The sequence below is a fragment of the Ciona intestinalis genome, chromosome 2 (genome assembly GCF_000224145.3).
Source record: "Ciona intestinalis chromosome 2, KH, whole genome shotgun sequence".
In the NCBI taxonomy this organism is placed as follows: Eukaryota; Metazoa; Chordata; class Ascidiacea; order Phlebobranchia; family Cionidae; genus Ciona; species Ciona intestinalis.
The window spans coordinates 4,480,489-4,504,200 of record NC_020167.2 but is presented as its reverse complement, the minus strand read 5'-3'; the positions used below and the strand labels follow the sequence as shown (position 1 = coordinate 4,504,200).

Sequence of the window (23,712 nt, the reverse complement as noted above, 5' to 3'; positions counted from 1 at the left end):
ACGTCGTATTCTGTAAACGACGAATAGTTTCTGCGGGTTGGAACAAACACGTGACCACTTTCGCCGATTCTTACGAAGACGAAACTTCGCGAAGATTTAAACGTTGTCATAGCGACGATATATTGAGTTTGGGTAAGAATTAAACCATTAAAATATTTAAACCATTAAAATGGTAAGATGGGGCTTGTTTCGTACTCTTTTTTTGTCCGGTTTGGTAATAAGCAAACATTATTTACGTAACTACATATCCACAGCCTTAAAACTTGTTGTTAATACAAAAAAAGGTTTGGTAATTAATAAAAGCACGGTCAGAAAATATAGGACATCTTATATACAGTACTATTATTAATTGTGGTTATGCGACGCATTCTCACAGTTTAGATGGTTTAATTATAGATTGCATTCCCGAGTGACAAAGATTATGTCTGGCATAGGCATACATTTACAACTTCAGATATACCGCTTAGTAGTAAACAAAGAAAATTCAAGGAATTAATTATAAAACCGTATCCTCATGACTCACGAAGACCGTTGTTAATTGTTTAAAACACGATCAGGATATCTGGATATTCTGTGCTGAAGGTGTCCCATCTTCCCCCAATCCTACTATATGTAATATATTTTCAGCTTATCACTATCGAGACTCGACCATGGCCACAGCTTCCTACGATGGCGATATCTTTGTATGGTCGATGGACACAGAAGACGTGGTCATAGCGTTAAACATGTTTGAAAGCATTCTTCCAATACATCTTCCTCCAAATAAAAAGCATTCGTAAGTTAAAGAACGAATTTTCCTTGTACAAGACTGAGCCTATATCTTATGCATATACTTTTATTCAAGTTGGAGCAGTTTAATGCTGTTATAATTAAATGACAGAAGTCCTATATATTTTCTTTGTAGAACGTATAATAGTCACGCCTTTTATCCATTAACCACTGTCATTTTTTGATTATAGCGTGTAGCCTGCAATGTGCATTTCATTTTAGTGTTACTTACCATATTTTCTCATTTTGTTTGCTTAACATAAGTAAAGCTATTATCTATTAATCATCGCCAACCTTTTGATCAACCTGTTTGAGCCTACTGTACGTTTTTCGTTTTGGTATTACTTTTTCTTGTTTATTATTCTCACAAAAATGACACAGTAAATAGTAAAAACTGATTTATTAAGCTGTTTTACAGCTCCAGTTCATCAAGGATTCCACTGAGCAGTTCTACTAAGCGAACTCAAGGTAAGTTAATTTACAATACGTTGCTATACCCAAAAATTGCGCTATACCGAAAAGATGATAAACGTACAGATTTTTTATGATCTTTTGGTAGTTTTTTTTCATAGAACAGGTTGATAGAGAAGTCATACGTTACGTTATAAGCAATTCTATTTATTTAATTTATATAATACTTTGAGTTTGGAGTAAAGTACTGCCAGCATAGCATTGAAGTAAGATACCAGTATTAGCGTATAACTTGAGTTAAGATAACGTTATATAAAATACTCTGGAATTGGATCGCTAGCAGCTGAATCCCATATTTCCCGATCTTGTTTTATAGATGAAAGCATGTCTCATCTTACCCCACCTTAATATACTCAATTTTCTTTCTCTTCAGCTTGGGGGTCGAGACAAGGTACCCCCACTGCTGGTACATCGAACGTTGGAACAAACCTACATACTCCCGAGTCGAAAATTGAAAGATGGTTTCCTGATTATTTACCTTGGAATCACCAAAGTGACGTCACAAACGACCAAGGTATGTGGATTCTTAAAGGGCCTAAACACACCCCAAATGTACTTCGCTTTAATCGATAGAGTGTGTTTTTCTAATTCCAACGACACCTTACTTGTTTTAATCGGTTCTGTATAACCAAAGATATTCCAGCTCAAACACCGTGAAATTCAAAAAACTGATTTGAAAGTTGCGTGGCGAAAAAAATTGAGAAGTGTACTACCCACGTGACAAACACGTCACAAAATGGTTGAAGCGTGACCGCTCTCATTCAGAAAGGCGAGAGGCAGTGTTTTCAGCGAAAAACGAGAGAACAAAAAAACGCAAAAAAGCACAAAAAAAAAGCTGGTTTCGCTTTTACGAATGAATCAGTCACGTGACTAGTACGTTCCCACGTCACAATCACGAAGCTCGTAGTAAAAAAAAGATAGCGCTAGAGATCACTGTTTGAGGACGAATATCTCCGCCTATACTGGACCAATTTTAATAAGCAAAGTATTTTTGGAATCAATAAAACGGTCGCTTTATGAATTTACCATAAAAAATAAAAGCGACGTGGGGTGTGTTTAGGCCCTTTAAGTTAAAAAACTGACGTCATATTTGCTGTGTAAAGATTTTAAAGATTTTAATTTTTTTCGTTATCTTTTCAATGTTTATATTTTTTTATATAGACTCTGAGAGCGACGACGCCTCCAGTGATGGTGGTAGTTGTGCCTCTACGGACCGAAAACATTCGCCAGCAGAGAGAGTGGTGAATAAATTGAAATTCTTACAAGGTAAAAATTTGGTATATCAAAAAAATTGGTACATCTGGTGTCCTTCACCAAAAACGCGTGAATTAAAAACTATATTATCAATTCAGCCATTCAGTCGTTTATTAAGCATGTTTTGTACAGTTTACGGCGCTATCTTATATAGAGAGTCGCGGGCCAAGGTTACAATAATTCTTTGAACATTCTTTGTTTATTGCCAATGGGTCGAGAAAAACTAACAAAAACTTCCAACTATATAGTAGGGTGGGGGAAGATGGGACACTTTTAGCACATGATATCCAAATATCCTGATCGTGTTTTGAACAATTAACAACGGTCTATGGGAGTCCTGAAGATGCGGTCAACCGCATCTTCATATGTTCTTTGTTTACTACCAAATGGGACGAGAAAATAGAATGATAAGTGTCCCATCTCCCCCCGACCTACTATACTATATACGAATCTTTCAAAATAAACTAAAAAACATCTACAGGCCGTCGTAGCGATGAAAACACAGCGACGTTGATTGCCGCAGTTGCCAACGGATTTGTAGCTGCGTGGTCGGTGCATCAGAAAGGTGGTTTGCTCGGTTATTTTGAAGCAGTGGCCCACAAGAACGAGGTGGTGTTGGCAATGGAAACAGATGAAGATTCTGAGATACTTATAACGGGTAGGTTTCGTTTTTTTTCAAACAATAACAAACATTCTATTAATACCTTTTTCATTAATCACACCATAATGAATAATAAATTTTGGTTTCATTTTGAGACGGAAATATACCGCAAAATGACATTCGTTTGGTGATTATGTATAAGAATATCTGGTTTCGGAAATAAATGCAGTATATGGGATATTTGCTAAACTTAATGGGAATAATATCACTTATACTGTAAAATGAATGAATGAAACTTACATGGCCGCGTGGTGGGCCAGCGACAGTCGTTTTACATCACGGGTGTTTAATTATTTCGTAGCACCGTGCCTTCTTGCGACTTATATAGTAGGGTGGGAGTAGATGGGACACCTTATTATTCTGTTTTCTCGTCATAATTGAAAGTGGACCAAAGAATTTAAAGAATCATTAAACCGTATATAGACTGTTGTTAATTGTTTAAAACACGATCAGGATATTTAGACATTCTGTGCTAAAAGTGTCCCATCTCCCCCCATCCTATTTTGAGGGTGATTAGGTTAAACAATCTATTCTTCACATGTGTATAATACGACGTAGTTATATTTAGGCGACAGTCGAGGTTACATCAAAATGTGGGACATGTCGTCATATTGCAACGGAAGTGACGTCAAGCAGCGACGAGAAAGTTTTAAAACGTCATCAGCGCCGTCAAATGGGGACAATAACATTGGTTGTTTTACAGATGGGGTAAGTTAGGTCGTAAAACTCTGTGTGGTGCTTTTGTAAGAAGTTGTATTTATGCCAAATACATAATTTGTGATTACATTTCAAGTACAATACTAAACATATCTGAAGCAAAGGGTATATTTTAGTTTAACACCCACGCAGTCATATGTGGTAAATCGTAAGCGGCACAGTGTGTATGAACAAAAACAGTCACCTTTACCTCGCTATATGACGCAAAGATTAATAAGCCACACAATCAATGCTTACATACTTCTTACTGCATTAGTAATTCAAAGTCACTTTATTTCAGCGTTTCACCGTACCGACCTACCAACCCTTTAGCAAACCCCCGCCTCTTATTTGGTCACTGCGTGGCCACACGAAAGCGGTGACTTCGATCGTCTATATTGAAGAAAAGGAATTGATAGGAACGGGTAGCACAGACTGCAGTGTTCGATTGTGGACTGTGAATGGAAGGTATTTGGGAACCTTTGGACAGAAAGAACCATGGAAGTTGCAGTTTCCTGTAAAGGTGATTATGTAACTAAATTAAGACACTTTAAGGGGCAATTTCTGTAACCCACTGGTCACTAATAGGTTGTCCAAATTATCAGCCATACAAAAAAATAAAAAAATTCAACTAATAATCACTTACAAAGTAACATACATAGTAACTCGTAAGTTGATAAGAGGTGTATGAAACCCCAACGCGTGTTATAACGTCTGTGAGTTTCCAGTCACGCGGATAAACTAAGTTAATTACGTTCATCCATTCAATAGTCTTATATAGCAAGGTGTACAAAGAAGGTATATAGTAGGGTGGGGGGAGATGAGACACCTTTGGGACATTATATCCAAATATCCTGATCGTGTTTTAAACAATTAACAACGGTCTATGGGAGTCGTAAGTGTCCACATCACAGCAATGCAATCCCTAAATGCAGTTATCAGTACTTGTGAGTTTTATAGATTGACCATTAATCCGGACTTAACAATAGTTGTTTGTATCGAGATGATTTGTAGCTCTGATTTGTTCTTTTCAAACTTTTTGTTGGTTTTAAACAAATAACCTTGTCATTTAACTTCAGGAAAAGGAACTTTCAGTGCTTTGCCCTGATGACGTGAGACGCGTGGCATCTCCGACCACATTACGGCAAATAAAAGGCGGCGTACACATACAATGGAAACAAGTACAGCACGCTGTTAACTTCATGGGGAAAGCAAGAGGCGTGTTTAACATCACGAAGAAGATGTCAACACATCAAGAAGAGATCAAGGAACAATTTAATGACGTGTGTAACTCTTTTATCAAGGTAAGTTGCGGAAGGACTCTGCAAACTAAATGATAATTGTATATGTATTTAAAACAGTATTCTAAACTTCTAGCTTCGGGGACTCTGGATCCGGCCTGGTCTCTGTGTAGTCCCTCGTGCTGGTTCAGAGACTGTAAATAGTAAAGAAAACAAATTTTATTTAACTAGTGAAAATAATGTCCCTAGTTAAAAGTTTCCGCTAACCCTATATGTGTTTTTCCCTATTTTATAAATTTCTGCCACATACATACTCTGTGGCGTGGCCGCGCAGTTACGTTATAGGTATTGGTGTTTTAGGTCTAATTTCCTTACTTATGTTTGAAGGAGAAAGCGGTACGGAGGAATACACTCAATGATCGCAGAGGAAGCATGACTGTGTGGGTTGGGGATTCCCCGCATTCGATACTAGCTGACTTAAAAGCTAATCCAATGGTGAGTACGTGTGCAACTATATATTGTAGAATAGAACATTTTTCATTCTCTCTTCTTTTTCCATTTGGTAGTAAACAAAAATGTGTATATAGTGTTCAATAACCGCATTCTCACGACTTTAAAACAACGTTGTAAATTGTTTAGAGCACGATCAGAAAATATGGGTTTTATGTGCTAACGGTATTACATCCTGTATCCCACAGTACTATATAGAGATGTGTATTAAACTTTACATGTATGTGACTAATAGTTGATGTATAGTAAGGTGGGGGAAGATGGGACACCTTTTTATTCTGTTCTGTCGTTCCATTTAGTAGCAAACAAAAAACATTCAAAGACTTATTAAACCGTATGCTCACGACTACCATAAACCATTGTTGTTTGTTTAAATCACAATCAGGATGTTTGGATACTGGTGCTAAAGGCGCCCCAACTTTCCCCACCCTACTATATACCTCATTGTGTCTTGTAACGTGTTGATCATCATTATCTTCAATCTCAAGGCGGAAAGAACGTTCCAGAAAATTCAAAAGGAAGGAATTAAGAGCGCCCACCTTGGAAAAATTAACTACAAGCCAAAGAATCGACACAAGGAGTCGAAAATCGATCGCGTCATCAGGTGGTTACGTCATTCCACGAAATCTTTCTACACTTAGTTGAATTTTTGCTTAGGACGTATTTTTGTACTTTCGTTCATGGACCAAAATTTTATTTTTTTTATTTTCGCTTGTGGAACAGAATTTTTTATTTTTAATATTTTTTTGTATTTTCGTTTAGAACAGAATTTTATATTTTTCACATTTTTTTGGTATTTTCATATAGAACAGAATTTTACATTTGTAACGTTTTTTTGTATTTTCGCTTAGAACATAATTTTACATGTTTAACGTTTTTTTTTGTATTTTCGCTTGGCCAAAATTTACATTTTTCTATTTTCGCTTAAAACAGAATTTTAATTTTTTTTTCTATTTTTGCTTAGAACAGAACTATATACATTTTAACCTCGCAGATGGAGTGAGCAGCACCCCATAATATATCGTGCTTTGCCATATTCTGACATCGAAACACCTCAAACCAGGGAAATACCAGAATGCTTGCGACATTGGTACCGTGGCGACACCAAACTTGCTAAACATGCTAACATAGTCATAGCAAGACAACGAGCATTGGGATTTCTCAAACCAGTCATGTAAGTCTACATATAGTTTGTATGGTAATTTGTAGGCGCTAAAAGACGAAAATATTTTATAAGTTAATTAGACGATGGGGATTATAATAGGAGTACATAAGCCAATATATTAAGATCTAGCAGTACAAACTTCTAATCTAATCGTGATTTATATTTATTCATATACAGGCTTTTCGTTATGCTGTATTCGTATAGTATTATGTTAGTATTCCTATAAACGAAAAGCCTACTTCGCGCGTGAGTTCTTGGGGTTTGGCATTTGTGTTTTAAACAGGAAATATCTGTCTCATGCTATAATTACATTTACTGACACTGTCGTATAAACTGAACATGTTAACAGACGAACATGCTCCCCTGATTATAAAACTGTGACCCAACGCCGCCGAACGTCGCGCAAAACCTCACCCTGTCCGTCAGCAGTCAGCGACAGAAATTCTTCAACAGCTAGTCTCAGTTTCAGAGAGAGTTCCGTAGCTTTAGCCACCTCAAGTGCAAGTGTGCTACCTGCCCCACAATCTAGCCTTTGCGTGACGTCATTCTTAGATGACGTCACGGAGGCAGATACGAAATTACAAACCAGAACCAGTGTCTCGGAAAGACAAACGCGTTAGTTTAAATCGTTCACAAACACTACGCTGCTAATGAGTGGCTCATATATCTCAGAGTCAACTACAATAGAGTAGTCTTTTATGATGTATTTTGGTAAAATGTTTTGATACATTAAACTTAAAGTATTTGTCATTAATTTTCGATTGGTGGATATTGAAGCAGCTGTCCGCCACATTTCAACGAGGTTACTGAATACGTTTGTTGACACCATGTTATATCTACGACGGTCAATTTCATTTCGATACTACGAACAGATTACTAAGGTAAAAGGCAATCAGGAAAAGTTATTATGATTTATCGAGCATAACAAAAATGGCATTTCTTGAAATTTTATTAAACAACCCGCTCGAGATAACATTGTCGGTATAAAAGTACAAAATATTTAGTTAAAAAAAAATATTCTAAAAACACGCAGAAATATGATCGCTAGCTGAGGTCACTCATGTGGAAACACCTTCCTTGGTCAATATCTTTATACGCCCTGTTATATTTCGCTCTGTTGGTCGCAAAACACCCCGCAGCTTTTACGTCACATTGGCACAGGTCTTGCTTCCACGATGAACCGTTATCTGTAACCAAAAATATCATTAAATTGGGCGTGTGTAACTCCCAGGCGTATGCAACTCTTTTAGTAATTCTGTTCTCCATATAAGCTGAAGCGATTATATTCAAGGGTTAGCAACAACAATCTTTTAACCAGGATAGCTAAACTGCGTGGGTGGTTACAAGAGGTACAGAAGTAGAAAGGGGTGTAAAATGATAATTGTGTTTATGGGGAAACAGAAGTAACCATAATAGGTAAACCTCCAAATATAGTCTAAAATTAAATGATTACATCATATCCACGTAATGAAACCACGCAACTTAAGATTTAGTTCCGCATTTTACAAACATTTTCTCCTTACACTTACAGCAAGTTATTCGCTTCCCATGACACTGATAATTGTAGTGGGTGAAGTATATTTGCCACTTCCATACCTTGTGTCGAAGTCTAGTTTCTTTGTAACACGAGTCATGCTCCATGCAACATCTAATAAGTGATTTATATCGCTCGTTAAAAAGGAAATTTCCAAGAATTTAACGGCCCTCCTAGGTTAAACCACAAAATTTACGTAAACTTTCGTTTTCGAGTGTTAGAACTTCTAGCCCTATTTAATGTTACGGCCGTGGCTCGTCCCAATTAAGAATAAGCTTTAACGTTTCGACCCTTAACGAGCTTTAATGAATAGCGAAGTGGTTCACTTATACAGCTCATGCACGTTACTTTCTAATAAGGTTCCCCACAGTGCAGCTTTTCATAGGCGAACGCCGGGTATTTCCTAATTAGAAAGTGGTAGTGCAACGCACCATTTATAGTTTTAAAGTAATAGTAGGGTGGGACATGTTTTCATACTCCTAGTAAAGAAACAACATTTACCGAATTATATAACTGTAGTCCCGCGACTCCAAAAACATTGTTAATTGTTTTAAACACGATCAGAAATTTTGAATTTAGGTGCCAACGATATCACACCTTACCCCATAGTACCATACTATATTGTCCAACTCCCGGACACCAAAATAAACACCAGTTGAAAAAACAAACAAAAAATCCCCTATATAAAGTAACGTACTTAGTAACTCGTAAGCCGATACAGGTTGTTTGCAACATAAACCCGTGTTAAACGACATTCGTTTTCCAGCCACGCGAGGACTAAGTTAAATGTTACAATACAAAACAGAACTTACTCGTCTATAACGTCAAGGGGGTCGCCTTTTCCTCCCATTCCACAATGACAACCATAGTCGTTGTAATTTTCCATGGTCCACATTGGAAATTGGTGGTCGAGACCTTCCGCGCACTGAACCATGACACCGAACTGCCAAATACTGCGACGATGCCTTGAGGTTTCGTGTTTCTGCATCGAAAAGCTATTTCTAATATTGGCGAACTATAAAGAAAATGGTCATGATGAAATTGTACGCGAAGTTATATTAACTCACTTTTACAAAGCTGCCACGGAGTAAGTCTTGGTTGCACGTTACGAATCCAACAAGAGAAAACATTGCAAGAAAACTCTGAAATTCCATTGCTCTGCAAGGTCAACCTTTTCCCTTAGGGTTCAAATAACAATTCTCCATCTCCTTCTGTATTCTGCTGCTATTTATACGTTCGCGAAATGCCTTTTTTCTTAGCGTAGGCGTTCGGCGACATCGTCGTGTGTTGGCGATGGCATTAACAAAACGTGCAAATCCTGCCCTGTTTACATTACGACGCTCATTACGAAAGGGCAAACGCATAAGATGCATTAACAGACAATTCTGTGCCACCCCGAAGGCAAAGGGGAAACCCATGGCGTTTAGACTTTTAATTGTGTCTATAATTAAACTGTTTCACTGTTTCAGCAGCGTAGCTGGTGTAGCAAGTGCAATCATTCGCGCTTTATAAATATGGGTTAGGAACTTGCTTCTATAGTAGGTGGGGAAGATGGGGCACCTTAATTCTATTTTCTTGGCCCATTTGGTAGTAGAGAACATTCAAAAAATTATAAAACCGTATCCTTACGACCCCCATAGATCGTTGTTATAATTGTTTAAAACACGATCACAGTATTTGTATATTACGTGTTAAAAGTGTTATATCTTACCCAAACGACTATATCAATTGTCTTTAGTATTTCATCGTTAATGTAAGATCGCGGCAAAACTCTGTAGAGCATATACCGCACAACATCTTCCTACGCACAAGAGTACAGGCAAGTCAACTAATGGTGTGTAACACGGATGTTTTTGCCTACTTCCACCTGTCTGTTATCTATTTTGCTTTTATTTGGTACTTTGTTTGTAGTTCATATGCGGTTAATTATGTTTTACAGACTTGCGCACTTCCACATGCGTGTATGATTAAACACTGATGATGGTGGTATTACGGTAGACGCAATATAAATTTGGCAGGAAAGCGTTAACGGGTTTACTTTGTATTATCTGTGCTTATAGTAACCTAAATATTGTATGTTTTCCATTCGCGTCTGTTATATACAGTATGAAAGCGTTATTGGTGTTGGTTTCAATAGTTCATTTAACTTTCGGCCACAGCTGTTTCTCGCCAGAAGGAAATTATGACTATTATGCCATGTCGCAAAATCGGCAACAGACCCTAAATATCAGACAAGCAGAAAACAAATGCAAATCACTTGACGGATGTTTGGCTTTTTCAAATCTTGCCGAGGTGGAAAGGTTCTTGCTGATGAAAAACAAGAGTAATAGAACTGGTAAGCCATTCAACACGAAAATCAATATCAGCATTGTAACCATGTATTTTTTAGCATGGTACATCGGGTTGACAAAAACTGAACGCGGTTGGACTTGGTCTGATGGATCCCTTCTTAACGATAATTTGTCCAATTGGCAGATTAATAAACAATTGACCAATATTGACAATTGCGTTGCTCTGACACAGTGGTCGAATTACAAATGGATTGTTCGTAGTTGCTCAAGAGTTATCAACTTCGTTTGTCAACGAGCAATAGGTATAGGTTTCGATCAGTAGGGTCTTACTATCTAACTTATAAAAGGTGTTTTACAGTGGTGGAGACTTCTATACTACATGAAGAAGCGTTTTACCCAGTGGTGGGCCTCTGTGGGTTGTTAGCCCTTTGCTGTGTGGGCCTTCTCATCATGTATAAACGGTAATTCAATTGCATTTGCTGCTGTGTACCAATATGTTGACCAGTTTATCATATAGTACTGTGGGATAAGATTGGACACCGTCAGCAAACAATATACAAATATCCTGATTGTGTTTTAGACATTTAACAACAAGAGATTATATATTATTTTAATTAAACTTAGTTTTCAACCAGTTAGAAAGTTAAATAGAATAAAAAGTGTCCCATCTTACCCCAACATGCGGTACCAACTTTGTTGCAATCAGACATAATAATTGAATTCTAATGGGAATTATATATTTGAGTTCAAGGCTCGTCGTTGCTATACCATTGTGGGCGTATGTGTCCTTGGGCAAGACACTTGACGACATAATTACTCCAACCCAGTGTTCACTATTCGGTTGTCCAAATTATTAGCCATACATAAAAAATCAAAAAAATTAATTATCCACAAATACATACATAGTAACTCGTAAGCTGGCACGAGTTATATGAACACCTGTGTTATAACGACTGTCGTTTTCCGGCCACGCGAGGGTAAAGTAAAGTACATTCATTACATTCACATTTTTAGAAAATCGACAGCGGGAGACCGAGCAAACCTCGTGAACAACGGTAAGCACTAACGCTGTATAGTAGGGTGGGATAAGATGTGAAACCTTTTCATTCAATTTTGTTTTTGGTAGTAAACAAGGAACGCTCAAAGAATTATGAGACCGTATCCTCCCGACTCTCAATGTCGATTGGTTAAAACACGATCTGGAAATTTGGATATTATGTGCAAAAAGTGTCCTATTTTACCCCACAGTACTATATAGTACTGTGATAAGATTGGATATAAAGTTAACACTTTAAAGTTAAACCCGTATTTCCTGATCGTAGTTTAAACAATTAACAACGCTATTTTAGTCGCGCGGCTGTATAATTCTGTAAATACTTTTTGTTTGAATGTAATATTTTTTTTTACTAACAAATAGGACGAGAAACGAGAATAAAACATGACCCATCTCATCCTACTGTAGCCACAAAACTGCACCACTTATCGTGGCATCATTATCATTTTTTTCCCATGTAAAATTTATATAAGATTGGTTATAAATTAAATGTTACCTAAACTTAAACAGAAGTTGCAGTTGTACACCGAAATGTTATATACCAAGCGGAAACCATCGGTAATTATGAGGAAGTTTCACCCAGATACGATGAAGTATGCCATTAAAACTATAATATCTTATAACCCAGCACACTGCGTGCATGAAAACAGATTATAGACAAGCCGTTATTGCTACGTTAAAGCAACTTCCGCATATATCACGTGACCGCTAAATGTCCTGTATATGTCGTTACACTATTCGTCTCGAATCTACGTCAGTAACTGAGTTACTTCATATCAATTGTGACCATTTTACTTGGTGTCCTATAAAGTCCGAAACCACTGGTCTTACACTACATCGGCATGTGGGTCCAAGCTTTCGTGATAACTCGATTTATTTATACATCAAACTTGTTATGTCTGTACTTAATTAAATATATCTAAATGAAACAGAACCGCCCTCGAACTTTTATATTTACTATGCGTGTAACATGTAATTTTAAAATATTTTATGTGGTCTATGTATTTACTGATTGCGTCAATTTTACCTGTTTTCTTAATTCTGTAACGTTGGTAATACATTTAAATATGGTCAGATTAAAATCGTTTTGAAGAAGTACTGTATGGTTCTTTTATAAACTGTCACGAATCGGTGTCATATTTATAGGTATTTTTTGCATGCAGAGGACACTTATTATTAAACCAACCTAAACTGCAGTGTTTCTGTATTAAATTTACTTATTATATTATGATTTAAATGTCAAATTCGTTAATGTTCTTAGCGTGAATATAGGGTTGGTTGTGATATCCAATAAATGCAACGCTTATATGCCCCGTGGTCGTGACTAAATGCATGCTAACCAACATCTACCAGAGTCTATATTTAAACGGTAATTGTAAAATATATTTTTGTTTATATACGAACTCTGCTTTTGTTTGTACCAAAGAGATTAAAACCATTTGAATGTATCAAAGAGATTAAAATTGGTTTTAATCTGTTTGATTGTGAATTAAAAAATCGTGTTTTCTATGGTTTGTTCAGGCTCAAAGTGTTCTCTCGTTTGCGTTTTTTATTTACTTCTCTCGTTTTCCTTATGACGTAGCGGGAGATTTGCTCACTGCTGTACCAGTACCAGTTCTGAGAATGCATAGGAATAAAACTGAATAAATGTGAATGGATAAGAGGTACCGATTTCTTCGATGTTGGTTTTCGCTATTTAGTTATTTAATTTTAAGAAACTTTTCAGTGTCGCACAACGGTGATGGTAGGTAGAATAAGCCCAATTTGCTGCCACAAAATAATTTAATAAAATAAATTCGGATTTTCCACTTTTTGGAACTAAAGCAGTAAAACTACAAACATGCACGGGTCAGGAGAAGGAACCAAAAGTACAGTTAAAGTTTTTGGAAATATATTTATTTCCTTTATTGGTGCAGGTGTGCTTGGTCTACCTTTCGCATTTAAAGAGGTAAGTTTTTTAATTAAAACTATAGTTTTTTTATTTATATTTACTTTGTTTATTTTAACAACCGATAGGGTGCTAGTGAAGAATATTCCTCGTTCCCCCACCTTATTTGCTAACCACTTAACACTTAACCATTGACCCCTAACCCCTCACCACCAACCCCTAACCACCAACCCCTAACACTTTCCACTAGCCTATTCTGCCATGTACCAGAAGGTGGGGGGGGGGAGATTCTTCACTAGCACCACAGTTAGATATAAATATTTAACATATGCTTGAAAAAAATTTTAATTCTAATTTTAATTTTAGGCGGGCATTCTGGAAGGCATAATGATAATGGCCACTGTTGGATACTTAAGGTAAATTTACCATGTCCTTTTATTTAACATTTAAGTAGTCCTAGCTTATATTATATTGTATTACCTCGTTTACCATACAAACCCCTACCCAGTAAGGCCGGTATTGTTCACATGGAGCTATACAGAGAAGACGGAAAATTTTTTCCGCTAGGAGGCGATGACAAATTCGTTTCTCTATTTTATGGGAAGCAGTTAGTTTCACGGTTTATACACATAAGATATAAACCCCTAACCCCTAACACTAACCCCTAACCCCTAACCCCTAACCCCTAACTCCTAACCCCAAACTCGTCAAACAAAAAAAACTTGAAAAAAAATATAAAAAAAGTATTCCACTGTGCGGGACTCGAACCCGGTAAAAATGAAACAAAGAGAGTTTACGACCGCACGCAAACCGCTACACCACAGACTCGACGACAGTAACCACAACGAAAGAGCGTATATAACCGACCTAATGTGGGAAATATGTTCTCACTCGTGTTTTATGTATTTTGAAAGCTATTTTTATTATTTAATTAATTTGTTTTACACTTATTAACACTTTGTAGTGCTGTTTTGTTCGTTTTTCCGTATTTTTTAATTTAAATAATTACCGCCTCTAGCGGAAAAAATTTTCCGTCTTCTTTGTATAGTCCCATGTGTATTGTTCTTTTCTTATTATCCTAATGTTAGAACTTAGTAACTAAACATGTTAACCGTCTGTTTGTAAATACAGAAACTGTTTGTAAATAAAATAAAACCACTATTTCGATATATATATATATACAGTTTAATAATAATAATATTAATTTAGAATCATTTAAAATCGAATAGTTTTCTAGTTTGGCAATTGTCTTTTCTGTTTTCTGTGGTTATCCTATTTTTATTTCCTGTACGCTTGTAAGTTTATTTATTTTATATTCAGTGTATGTGCCATGATGCTACTTATTGACTGCAAAGACCAGATGTTAAAAAAGTCCTTCCACACGAATGGAAATGCTTCATATGATATTTCTATGGAAGATGAACAAAGATCTGGTTTATTAAACGGAGATATTGAAATGGAAAGTTTTCATGAATCCAATAATAAGTCAACCACCACAGACAAGGTATTATGTGTTCCATCTATTCTATGTGGGTGAGGTCCCGCAGCCTGGCACGTCATGGGTCATAGGATTTAGGGCAGGATTGGTCCATTACCTCAACATTTATGTGTTACTGTTAGTCATTCATATTAATTACCTATTTAGGTTGGAACATTTTATTTCGGTTAAATGATATCTATAAGTATAGAGTATATATATACACACTTTTATATATATATTATATATATTAATGTATTATACATAGGCCTTTATAATTAATGTAAATTTTGTTTGGCTAAGCTGAGACCTATCATATCATATCTGGTCTACTTATAAATCAAATTACTTTAAAATCATTTTACAGTGTTCTGGAAGTTATAACTAATAACTTCCTTTTCCTCTCACTACTAAATCAAAGCAGTAGAGCAGATTATATGTTTTATTCTACTGTATATAATTGGTTGGTTTATTCTACTCACAATAATATAATGTTATGTTAATAGGTTACTCTACTTTTTACAAATCCTAATGTGTATTTTTTTTACAAATCGTAACGTGGTTAATGTGTAATACTGGACACATTCCTTAATCACCTGGCTTGTCATGCTGTATGGCCTTGCTAATATAGGTTCTGTCTACACAAGTGCAGGATCCTTGCTTACAATGTGTATAGTAGGGTGGGGGAAGATAGGATACCTTTTCATTCTATTTTTTTGTCTTCTTTGGTAGTAAACAAAAAGAGCATTCAAAGAATTATAAAACCATATGCCCACAACTCCTACAGACCGTTGTTAATTGTTTAAAATGCGATCAGAATATTTGGATAATATGTGTTAAAGGTGTCCCACCTCCCCCCACCCCTCTATATGTATTTTTATGCATTGTGTTTATATATTGCTCCTGTTTACATAGTGTTGCCATTGTTAAGTAAATATGACTCATTATTATATGTCTTAGGTCTCCAAAGAGAAAGGCAAACCTGATATTGGGTATGGTGATGTTGGGTTGTTTGCATTTGGTCGAAAAGGTGCCACCCTTGTTGAAGCAGCAATTGTTGTGTCACAAATAGGTAAATATTTAGTATTAAAACACACATATACTCAAAAAGGAACTGTACTACAGTCCCTTTCTATCACTCAAGAATTATTGAATATTTTGAGAAACGGGCGGTACTGTGCAGAAGCCCTTAGGGTAGCTTTGCTGCTGTATCCTCAGGCAGTTGGTATTTCTTAACCTGTTTTAATTGCTTTTTTATTTTTTATGCTAATATTTTCTTTCTTGCAAAGTTCCATTTTGACTATTTGCACCCTAACACTTACACTTTGAACAGTAAATCTAAATAAGTAAACAAAACTGTTGAGTTGAGTTTAATATAAATAAAAAAATATTCACTTTTTATTACACTTCATTTGTTTTCAGGTTTTTGTTGTGCCTACCTCATATTTATCACTGAGAACGTGGCTCAATACATCAGCCGATCCCAAAATGTTGACATGCAGCAAGATGATGCTGCTCTTGCTCCAGGCTCCTCCATGCAGAAGTGGATCTTGTTGGCGATCCTCTTCCCACTATGCGCTCTCTGTTTCCTTAGGCATCTTCATAAACTCGCAATGTTTAGGTGAGGAAAATATATTTGTAAATGTAGATTCTATTCCATGTGGGTGAGGTCCTGGGATTCAGGCCAGAATTGGCCCATTACCCCCAATCCTAACAAAAGAAAAACACTCTTTCTTTTTCAATCTTGTAGCAAGTTTTAAATAGTGCTCCGTTTTTACACACACTTTACTATAGCACTGTACAATGTATATATACTGATATAGTAACCATATTATGAAGTTATTGAAGTATATGTATGTTTGACATTCCCAACCCCAAATTTTTCTTTATTGCATTCCACTCCAGTCTACTGCTCTGCATACCTCATCTTTAAGCATAATTTAGGTTGCGACTATATATCTAATGTCTACTTTACCACCATGTTTAAAACTGACTGCATGTAACTTATGCAAACTGTCTCAGGGTAATGTTCCAATTTTGCATATTAATAATTATATACTTGCTAAATGATATTCACTTATTCATATTCTTTATTTTCAATATGTAATCAGTTTAGTTTATTATACTTTCTTAGACTTAAAATGCAAGAGATTTTAAAACATAACTTATGTTTTAATTTTTTAAAACATAATTTTTACAGAATTAATTAATTTTTTTTTTATAAAACAGAATTTTAAAACATACTTTATGTTTTAATATAATGTTACATTGTTACCTGAGTATAAATATTTAACTATCAAAGTTTAAGATGGTCGCTCCCATGCTAACGTTACAAATTTTACCATTTTTAGTCTATTCGCCGACTTTGCCAATGTTTTTGCTTATTCCATTGTATTTTGGTTCGACTTCGAGCATGCTCATCAAGTCAGGTAACGATTTAAGATATATATTCCTAGTTTACCACTTTCTACTAATTAATTGTTTTGAGTAGAATCCACCCAAAGGAAATGGATATTTCTGGTTTTCCATTCTTTGCTGGCATGGCTGTGTATTGCTATGAGGTAATTTATTCCACTGTTATTAGGTAACATTCTCCTACGTACAGTTTAGTTTGTTAGGGACGATACTTTGATGTGTATGAGAAAATAAACATTAAAGGATTTAGTATGGAGAAGATCTAAATATAATAACATTGATGTGCGATAGTGCGAATATATGAAAAACCACAAAAACCACCAAACCCCTTAAGGATTGAGACTATGGAAAAAAATCTGTGGCCCAAAGTTTTCATTATCATACGGCTAGGGACTTGCTTTTACCACTAACATAAACATATACACATAAAAAATGCAAAAATTATACAGTTTGCAAGAAAATTATTTTATCTGCAAAATGGTACAGATTGTTTTAGGTTGTTAAACGTTTAAACACAACATGAATATACAGGGAGCAGGAATGATCCTTTCCCTTGAAAGTTCGATGGCAGTTGAAGTGAGGTCTGGTTTTCGCACGTAAGTTCAAACCACTGGTTGCCTATTCAATATTTTCCTATTTTAATTGTGAGAATGTGAATAATTTGTTTTTATAAAATGTTGTTTGGAAAAGATAATTAAAAGTATTGATAAAAGTGCAGTTTTAGTTTATAAAAATCGTTGAATCTTATATTTATGATAAAAAAAGGATTTTATATAAAACTTTATGTAGCGTTGGGATAGTTTTTAGGCAATTAATGTGAATAACTTAGCAGTCTATAAGCTTGAAAGAATCTGCTCAACATTGTTAAAATATATGGACGTCGTCTCTCTGATAAACCTCTAGGAAAATCCTCTACAAAAGTTTTGTTCCATCTGAAAAACAAACATTCTATACTTACTGACTTACCATTGTCTTAAGCTATGCCTCACTTAAAACATATAAATGTTAATGAAGTTAATCAATTGTAAACCACATACGCGTGTTGTTTTATGTGGCTGTATTCATTACCACTAAAGCTTGTTACTAAATTAACCATTCATGAACAAACGTCTGGTGCATTAAGCATTCATTTTCCTAATTTGTTTTGTTCGTTTTAAATAGGCCACGTTTTTTTCTGATCATTCAATTTCGAAGAACATACATTATTTGAAAAGCATACACTATTTGAAAGCTCTGTTATATCAGTTACTCAAACTACCACATTTCCTTGCTTTTTGTTAAAATGCATTAAAGCAGTTCATTTAAAAAACTGTTGTGACCTTCCATTTATTATTGAGAAATCAAGTTTAACTTAAACAAGTCAGTAAAACCAGAATGCACAAAATGAACCAGTGATATTGTCTCAATGTAACATATATATAATAAAGATAATTAAAATGCCCTAGTGCATGTCATCGACAATGTAACTAATTGGGGTTGAACGTATTATCGTAACAAAAACAGAGTAGTTAATCAGTTGTATCAAATATATAAAAAAAATTACAATACTTAAAACACATCACTGTAATTAGTTTCTTATTACAGAATCTTCAAATGGGCGATGCTGATGATAACCACGTTATACATTGTGTTTGGTGTATGCGGCTACCTGGTAAGCTTCTAATACAACTTATTAAACAAACAGTTACACCTACTTCTCATATTTACTTTCTTTACAGTCCTTTGGACCCGAGACCAACCCCATTATAACGCTCAACCTTCCACCAGGTATTCGGGAGAATCCGGTTTAAAATTTACATAATTATCGTGCTTAAGTGTTCAATTTTTGATTTTTTTAGCAAAATTTAGGTTATGTTGTTTTATACTTTAGCTCTGCTCGTTTATATACATATAACAAGTGTATCGACCATTGGCAGTGGGCATAGGGAGAAAATATGCATGAAACACTTTAGATAAATACAGCTGCCGTTCACAGAATCATTAAAACTTTTGAATATATAAGTGAAGCCTAATTATCATTGATTTACGTAACAACGACAGTTTTTTATATCACAGTTGTCTTATTATAAAATGTCTCTTGCCTGCTTATGTGTTACCATCTATGTAACTTTGTGGGTGATTGTTTTTTTCTGTATGGTTATAACTTGGACAACCAATTTGTGAACACTTGGCCATGCCAGTTGCTTTTATTTTTTCCACAAGCCACATGTCTACAATAATAGCAGCTTTGAACTCGATAATTATTATATAGGAAATGAGCACATTCAACGACTGTGCCATTGCTTTGGTATTTTGCAGTTTTTATATATATACGTCTGGCGTCCTATTGATTAGGGAGCTTGCCTTTAACCTAGACTCCTATAAGGGTTCAAGACTTGTCTCTGCTACCATTGTGTGCATATGTGTCCTTGGGCAAGATACAATCGCTCCAACCCAGTGGTCACTGATGTGTTGTCCAAATTGTCAGCCATACATACTAGAACAAAAACTCCCCCACAAAATTACATACGTTGCAACGAGGATGTATATGAAACAGAAAACCTGTATTTTACTGTCATTGCCCTGCCAAGTGGGAGCAAATAAGTTACATTTATTCATTTCTAAATCCAGGTATCTTTCCACTCCTGGTGAAGTTGTGCCTTTGTTGTTCCCTCTTCTTCACCTACCCAGTGATGATGTTTCCCGTCATACAGATCCTACAGAAGAAATGGAAACCAATGTCAACTTCCATGTTACTCGGAGTAAATATAATCTTAAGCAGAAATACAACATTTTTTTGTTAAAAAACATTTAATAATTTTATAATTTTAAACAGAAAAAAATTTTCTGCTTTAACAAAGTTAGAAAACACTTCGTAATTTTAAACAGAAATATTTTTTCTTCTTTGATAAAGTAAGAAAACACTTAATAGTTTTATAATTTTAAACAGAAATATTTTTTCTACCTTAACTAAGTTAGAAAAAAAATCATCAATTTTATAATTTTATATTCTTCATACTGGTACAATTATGGGTCTTACCTTAACATTATTTATATTTAATATCTCACAAAGTGAAGTATACCACCTGAATAATGTTCGTGGTGGTGCATTAACTACCTCGTGACTTGTGGTTTACTATTTAATCTTAAAGGAGCACCTGTGTGTACTTTACACTAGATAAGTGTCTGGCAAGCACTTCATGTGTATACCTTGTATAATACACCTTGTATACTTGACAATGTATACTTGCCAATGCTACAATTTGTATTCCTGAATACCTGCATTTTTATTTCATCTAAACTTAAAGCCAGTATTTCTCAACCTTTTTGTATCAACCCAATATTATAGCATGCTTTGGAAACCCAGTTTTTTAGTATAAAACATAAATTAAATTATACAATAATAGTCAGAACTGAATTTCAACCTAAAGCTCCTGAACCCAGTAATTCCTTGTAGTCTTGTACCACAAGCTTGATAAAAATGTCAAGTTAACTAGCCTTGCAATAAACTTAATCGCTTTGTATTCTAAATTCTAAATTGCCTTTCTAGAAACTTTCTTAAAATTCTACCCTTACTGTTATGCAAAGGCACAGATAGTCACTCAAATGAGATGCAGACAATTTACACTACCCAAGGGTTACATATAAGTAAATGAATTTATTTGGTAAATTCATTAATTGAAATGTGGCAAATTACCACTAAGGGTTATGCAGCACTGCTTTATGTATTTAATTCTTCCACCTAATAAAATTTCCATTTTTTTATAGAATATTCTTCGAGCAGGAATGGTCACCATCACAGGGTTAATTGTTCTCATCATACCTTCCTTTTCAAACCTGATGTCGTTAGTTGGTGCCACATGTTGTAGTTTGCTTGCATTTATACTTCCAGCTTTGTTTCATTTGAAAGTTTTTAAGACGTAAGTAGATTTCGACTTCCTAAAACTATATACAGACAATGTTTTTTCTTTAACTCTATCAAAACTTGTTCATTTTGTTTTATATTATCAATATTATTTCTTAAACATGTGTGGCTAATAATTTTTGTATTGTTAAGTTTTAAAGGTTACTCAGTGAAAATACATGGACTATTCTATTCTACGTGGGTGAGGTCCTGCGGCGTGGCATGCCATGGGTTCTAGGATTTAAGCCAGGATTGGCCCATTACCCAAAAATAGACTAACGTGTATTGTATATATGAGATATTATTTTAATTTATTCTTTTCTCGCAGTGATTTAACTTTACGGCAGAAAATTCTGGATTACATACTTATCTGCACTGGTGTTTGCGCGTAAGTACATTTATCATTAAATTAATTCCTTATACCATTTACCTTACACACACTACATGCATTTCACAGGACCATTATAGGTACCATTGATTCTCTTCAGAGAATAGGCCTAATACAGAGTAACAACACTGAAAATAACGTCACTCGTTCTAACGTCACAATGACGTAATACAAGCGTTGAACGGTGACACTTCGCTACTCCGTATCGGAGCCAACGTATTACGTCCATACATCGCTTTGTAAACATTGTTTTTATTTGTGCGGTGTGCACTTGGGGATTGATGGTGATTTGAGCGGTGGCGAAGCTTTTGGTGTCATGATGTCTTACCTGTTATTAATCCTTACGATGTAAACTACTCACTAAAGACCTCAACTGAGAATTCCAACACTTCAATACACAAGGCAACTTCACTTTTGCACCGGTATTTTTGGTCACACTATCTCCACTTCGTTACTTTTCTACTCTTGTACCATCCTCCTTGATTGTCACTTAATACTGATGGATTCCAATCAAGGCTTGCTGATCAAGAGTTGCGCGAATGTAAAATTGACTTTATTCCTGCCTTATAATTCTCTTATTATTGGTGCCTTTTATGATTTGGTGGTTCTAGCTCTGTGACCTCAACGGGCTAAGTTTTAACTGAGTCTACAGACTTACTTTTTTCATGGCTCCTCATCTCGTTAATTTTGTATTATTTTATGCGAAGCCTATGTACAGCATAGTCGCCCATGTAGAATGCTTCTATTCTTCTTTGTATATCAATAGCTTTAAATTAGGTCTCCCAATGTTTAAGTGAATCACGGTACAGTATGCGTTCGCTCTTATAGAGTCGCCCTTTGCAGTCAGACATCTCAAAAGAGGGTATTTCTTTCGTTACACGTTCTATATCTATAATCTAGTACAGCTTTTCTCTCGTTTTCGTCTAGCTAATGCGTTCAAGTGTACCCGTTCAATTTGCCCTAGAAAATGGTCTTGAAAAGCCAACAAATGTAATTAATTGGTGATCTTCGTAATTCTATATATTCTCGTCAGCGCATGTAAAAAGCTTATATCGCTCGTGCAATGTCTTCCTTTGCTTTTAGATTTCTTTCCGTATTTAAAATGAAATCTTAGAACAATATTGGACGTTTTACTTGTTATTGTATTTGGTAGATTTAAGTATTCTATTTATTTCGGTAGAATACGTTTTTATTAAACTAATACATCAGCGTATATCTGTGTTTTGATTTTCAAAGGCAACATTTGTTATCGACCAACTTATTATAAAAAAATCGATTGTCCTCAAGACGTCGTCATTGAGCAAAGTCTGTGAACAGCCTATTAAAATCGGGGAACAGCAAAATGAGAACTATCCAGCCACAACTTGTTTCTGTACATTCTAAGTTTAAGGCGTGAATTTCAATTGAATTAATCGGTTTGATTGAAACTTTTCGGTAGTAATAAAAGTTCAAACTTTTGTACTTGGCTCAAAAAACGCATCTTAGATTTTTTGGCATTGTAACTATAGGTACACATTAGCCACTCTATGCATCGCGTTATAACAGGCTTTTAGTCACACACAAGAAAAAGAATGTTTAAACTTAATTTTTAACGCGTTTAATATTATTACGTAGTATTTACCTGTATTTCTAAAAGTAAAATCAATTATTAATCCAAATTAAAAATGATTTTAAACTGTCCCCTCTCACCAAGTGTATTTTCGATTTTGTGAATTACGTCCTGTTTTACACATATCGCTAAATAACTCTTCGTATAGTTTAGTATATATTTTTTTAATTCTTGTCAATTAATAAGGGAACGATGGTTCCAATTTCTGGTATCACCCCAAAACCGTCATGTATATTTTATTTAGAAAATATTGAGCAATAATATGTGCTTATAACCGTCCCGTGTTCCCCCAATACTATACAGTTAAAGTTGGAATAAGCCGATCCATGCTTTCATTCTCTTTCATCATTCCATTTGCCAGTAAAATAATGATATTTACAGAATTATACGACTATATCAGAGATTAT

At 35.2% G+C, this 23,712-nt stretch overlaps 3 protein-coding genes across 6 annotated transcripts in view; 2 read left to right on the top strand and 1 right to left on the bottom strand.

The window, feature by feature from the left end:
- Positions 1–12,735, top strand: part of LOC100186215 (WD repeat-containing protein on Y chromosome) — a 19,193-nt gene extending 6,458 nt beyond the window's left edge. Inside the window, exons 14-30 of one of the 2 annotated variants that reach the window (XM_026840867.1) lie at positions 28–132; positions 628–775; positions 1,187–1,236; positions 1,613–1,753; positions 2,401–2,505; positions 2,975–3,151; positions 3,723–3,862; positions 4,152–4,373; positions 4,930–5,154; positions 5,479–5,586; positions 6,090–6,205; positions 6,596–6,775; positions 10,460–10,635; positions 10,690–10,893; positions 10,950–11,052; positions 11,606–11,646; positions 12,156–12,735. In XM_026840867.1, coding sequence (XP_026696668.1) covers positions 28–132; positions 628–775; positions 1,187–1,236; positions 1,613–1,753; positions 2,401–2,505; positions 2,975–3,151; positions 3,723–3,862; positions 4,152–4,373; positions 4,930–5,154; positions 5,479–5,586; positions 6,090–6,205; positions 6,596–6,775; positions 10,460–10,635; positions 10,690–10,893; positions 10,950–11,052; positions 11,606–11,646; positions 12,156–12,250 — 2,336 coding nt within the window. In that variant the 3' untranslated portion in view covers positions 12,251–12,735. Of the gene's footprint in view, positions 1–27; positions 133–627; positions 776–1,186; positions 1,237–1,612; positions 1,754–2,400; positions 2,506–2,974; positions 3,152–3,722; positions 3,863–4,151; positions 4,374–4,929; positions 5,155–5,478; positions 5,587–6,089; positions 6,206–6,595; positions 6,776–10,405; positions 10,636–10,689; positions 10,894–10,949; positions 11,053–11,605; positions 11,647–12,155 lie in introns of both variants that reach the window. The other variant, XM_026840868.1, reaches the window with a different exon arrangement.
- Positions 7,698–9,879, bottom strand: LOC100180840 (basic phospholipase A2 taipoxin alpha chain-like). 3 transcript variants are annotated; one of them, XM_026840876.1, is made up of 4 exons: positions 9,368–9,879; positions 9,113–9,315; positions 8,363–8,414; positions 7,698–7,953 (listed from the first exon to the last, which is right to left on the bottom strand). In XM_026840876.1, exons 1-4 carry the CDS (start codon positions 9,452–9,454, stop codon positions 7,909–7,911), a joined length of 387 nt encoding a protein of 128 aa, XP_026696677.1. In that variant the 5' UTR covers positions 9,455–9,879; the 3' UTR covers positions 7,698–7,908. The 3 variants fall into 3 exon arrangements, with proteins under 3 accessions (XP_026696677.1, XP_026696676.1, XP_002127054.1); XM_026840875.1 differs by having other exon boundaries at positions 8,296–8,414; positions 9,368–9,866; XM_002127018.5 differs by having other exon boundaries at positions 8,296–8,414; positions 9,113–9,282; positions 9,368–9,860.
- A 635-nt stretch (positions 12,736–13,370) lies between the features above and the next one.
- LOC100183303 (amino acid transporter AVT3B) lies at positions 13,371–22,909 on the top strand. Its single transcript, XM_002126918.4, has 14 exons — positions 13,371–13,593; positions 13,900–13,949; positions 14,854–15,037; positions 15,971–16,082; positions 16,433–16,631; positions 17,362–17,439; positions 17,502–17,571; positions 17,957–18,021; positions 19,010–19,076; positions 19,144–19,192; positions 20,036–20,166; positions 21,173–21,324; positions 21,637–21,696; positions 21,766–22,909. Exons 1-14 carry the CDS (start codon positions 13,486–13,488, stop codon positions 21,863–21,865), a joined length of 1,425 nt encoding a protein of 474 aa, XP_002126954.1. The 5' UTR covers positions 13,371–13,485; the 3' UTR covers positions 21,866–22,909.
- The last annotated feature ends 803 nt before the right edge of the window (positions 22,910–23,712 follow it).

Excerpts from the sequence above, each read along its gene's own strand:
- LOC100183303 (XM_002126918.4), top strand. The coding sequence starts at position 13,486 with ATGCACGGGTCAGGAGAAGGAACCAAAAGTACAGTTAAAGTTTTTGGA. Across the intron at positions 17,572-17,956 it reads TGGCTGTGTATTGCTATGAG|GGAGCAGGAATGATCCTTTC; the intron begins GTAATTTATTCC and ends ATGAATATACAG. Across the intron at positions 20,167-21,172 it reads CAACTTCCATGTTACTCGGA|AATATTCTTCGAGCAGGAAT; the intron begins GTAAATATAATC and ends ATTTTTTTATAG.
- LOC100180840 (XM_026840875.1), bottom strand. The coding sequence starts at position 9,454 with ATGGAATTTCAGAGTTTTCTTGCAATGTTTTCTCTTGTTGGATTCGTA. Across the intron at positions 8,415-9,112 it reads CCCCTTGACGTTATAGACGA|ATGTTGCATGGAGCATGACT; the intron begins GTAAGTTCTGTT and ends ATCACTTATTAG. Across the intron at positions 7,954-8,295 it reads TGGGAAGCGAATAACTTGCT|ATAACGGTTCATCGTGGAAG; the intron begins GTAAGTGTAAGG and ends TTTTGGTTACAG.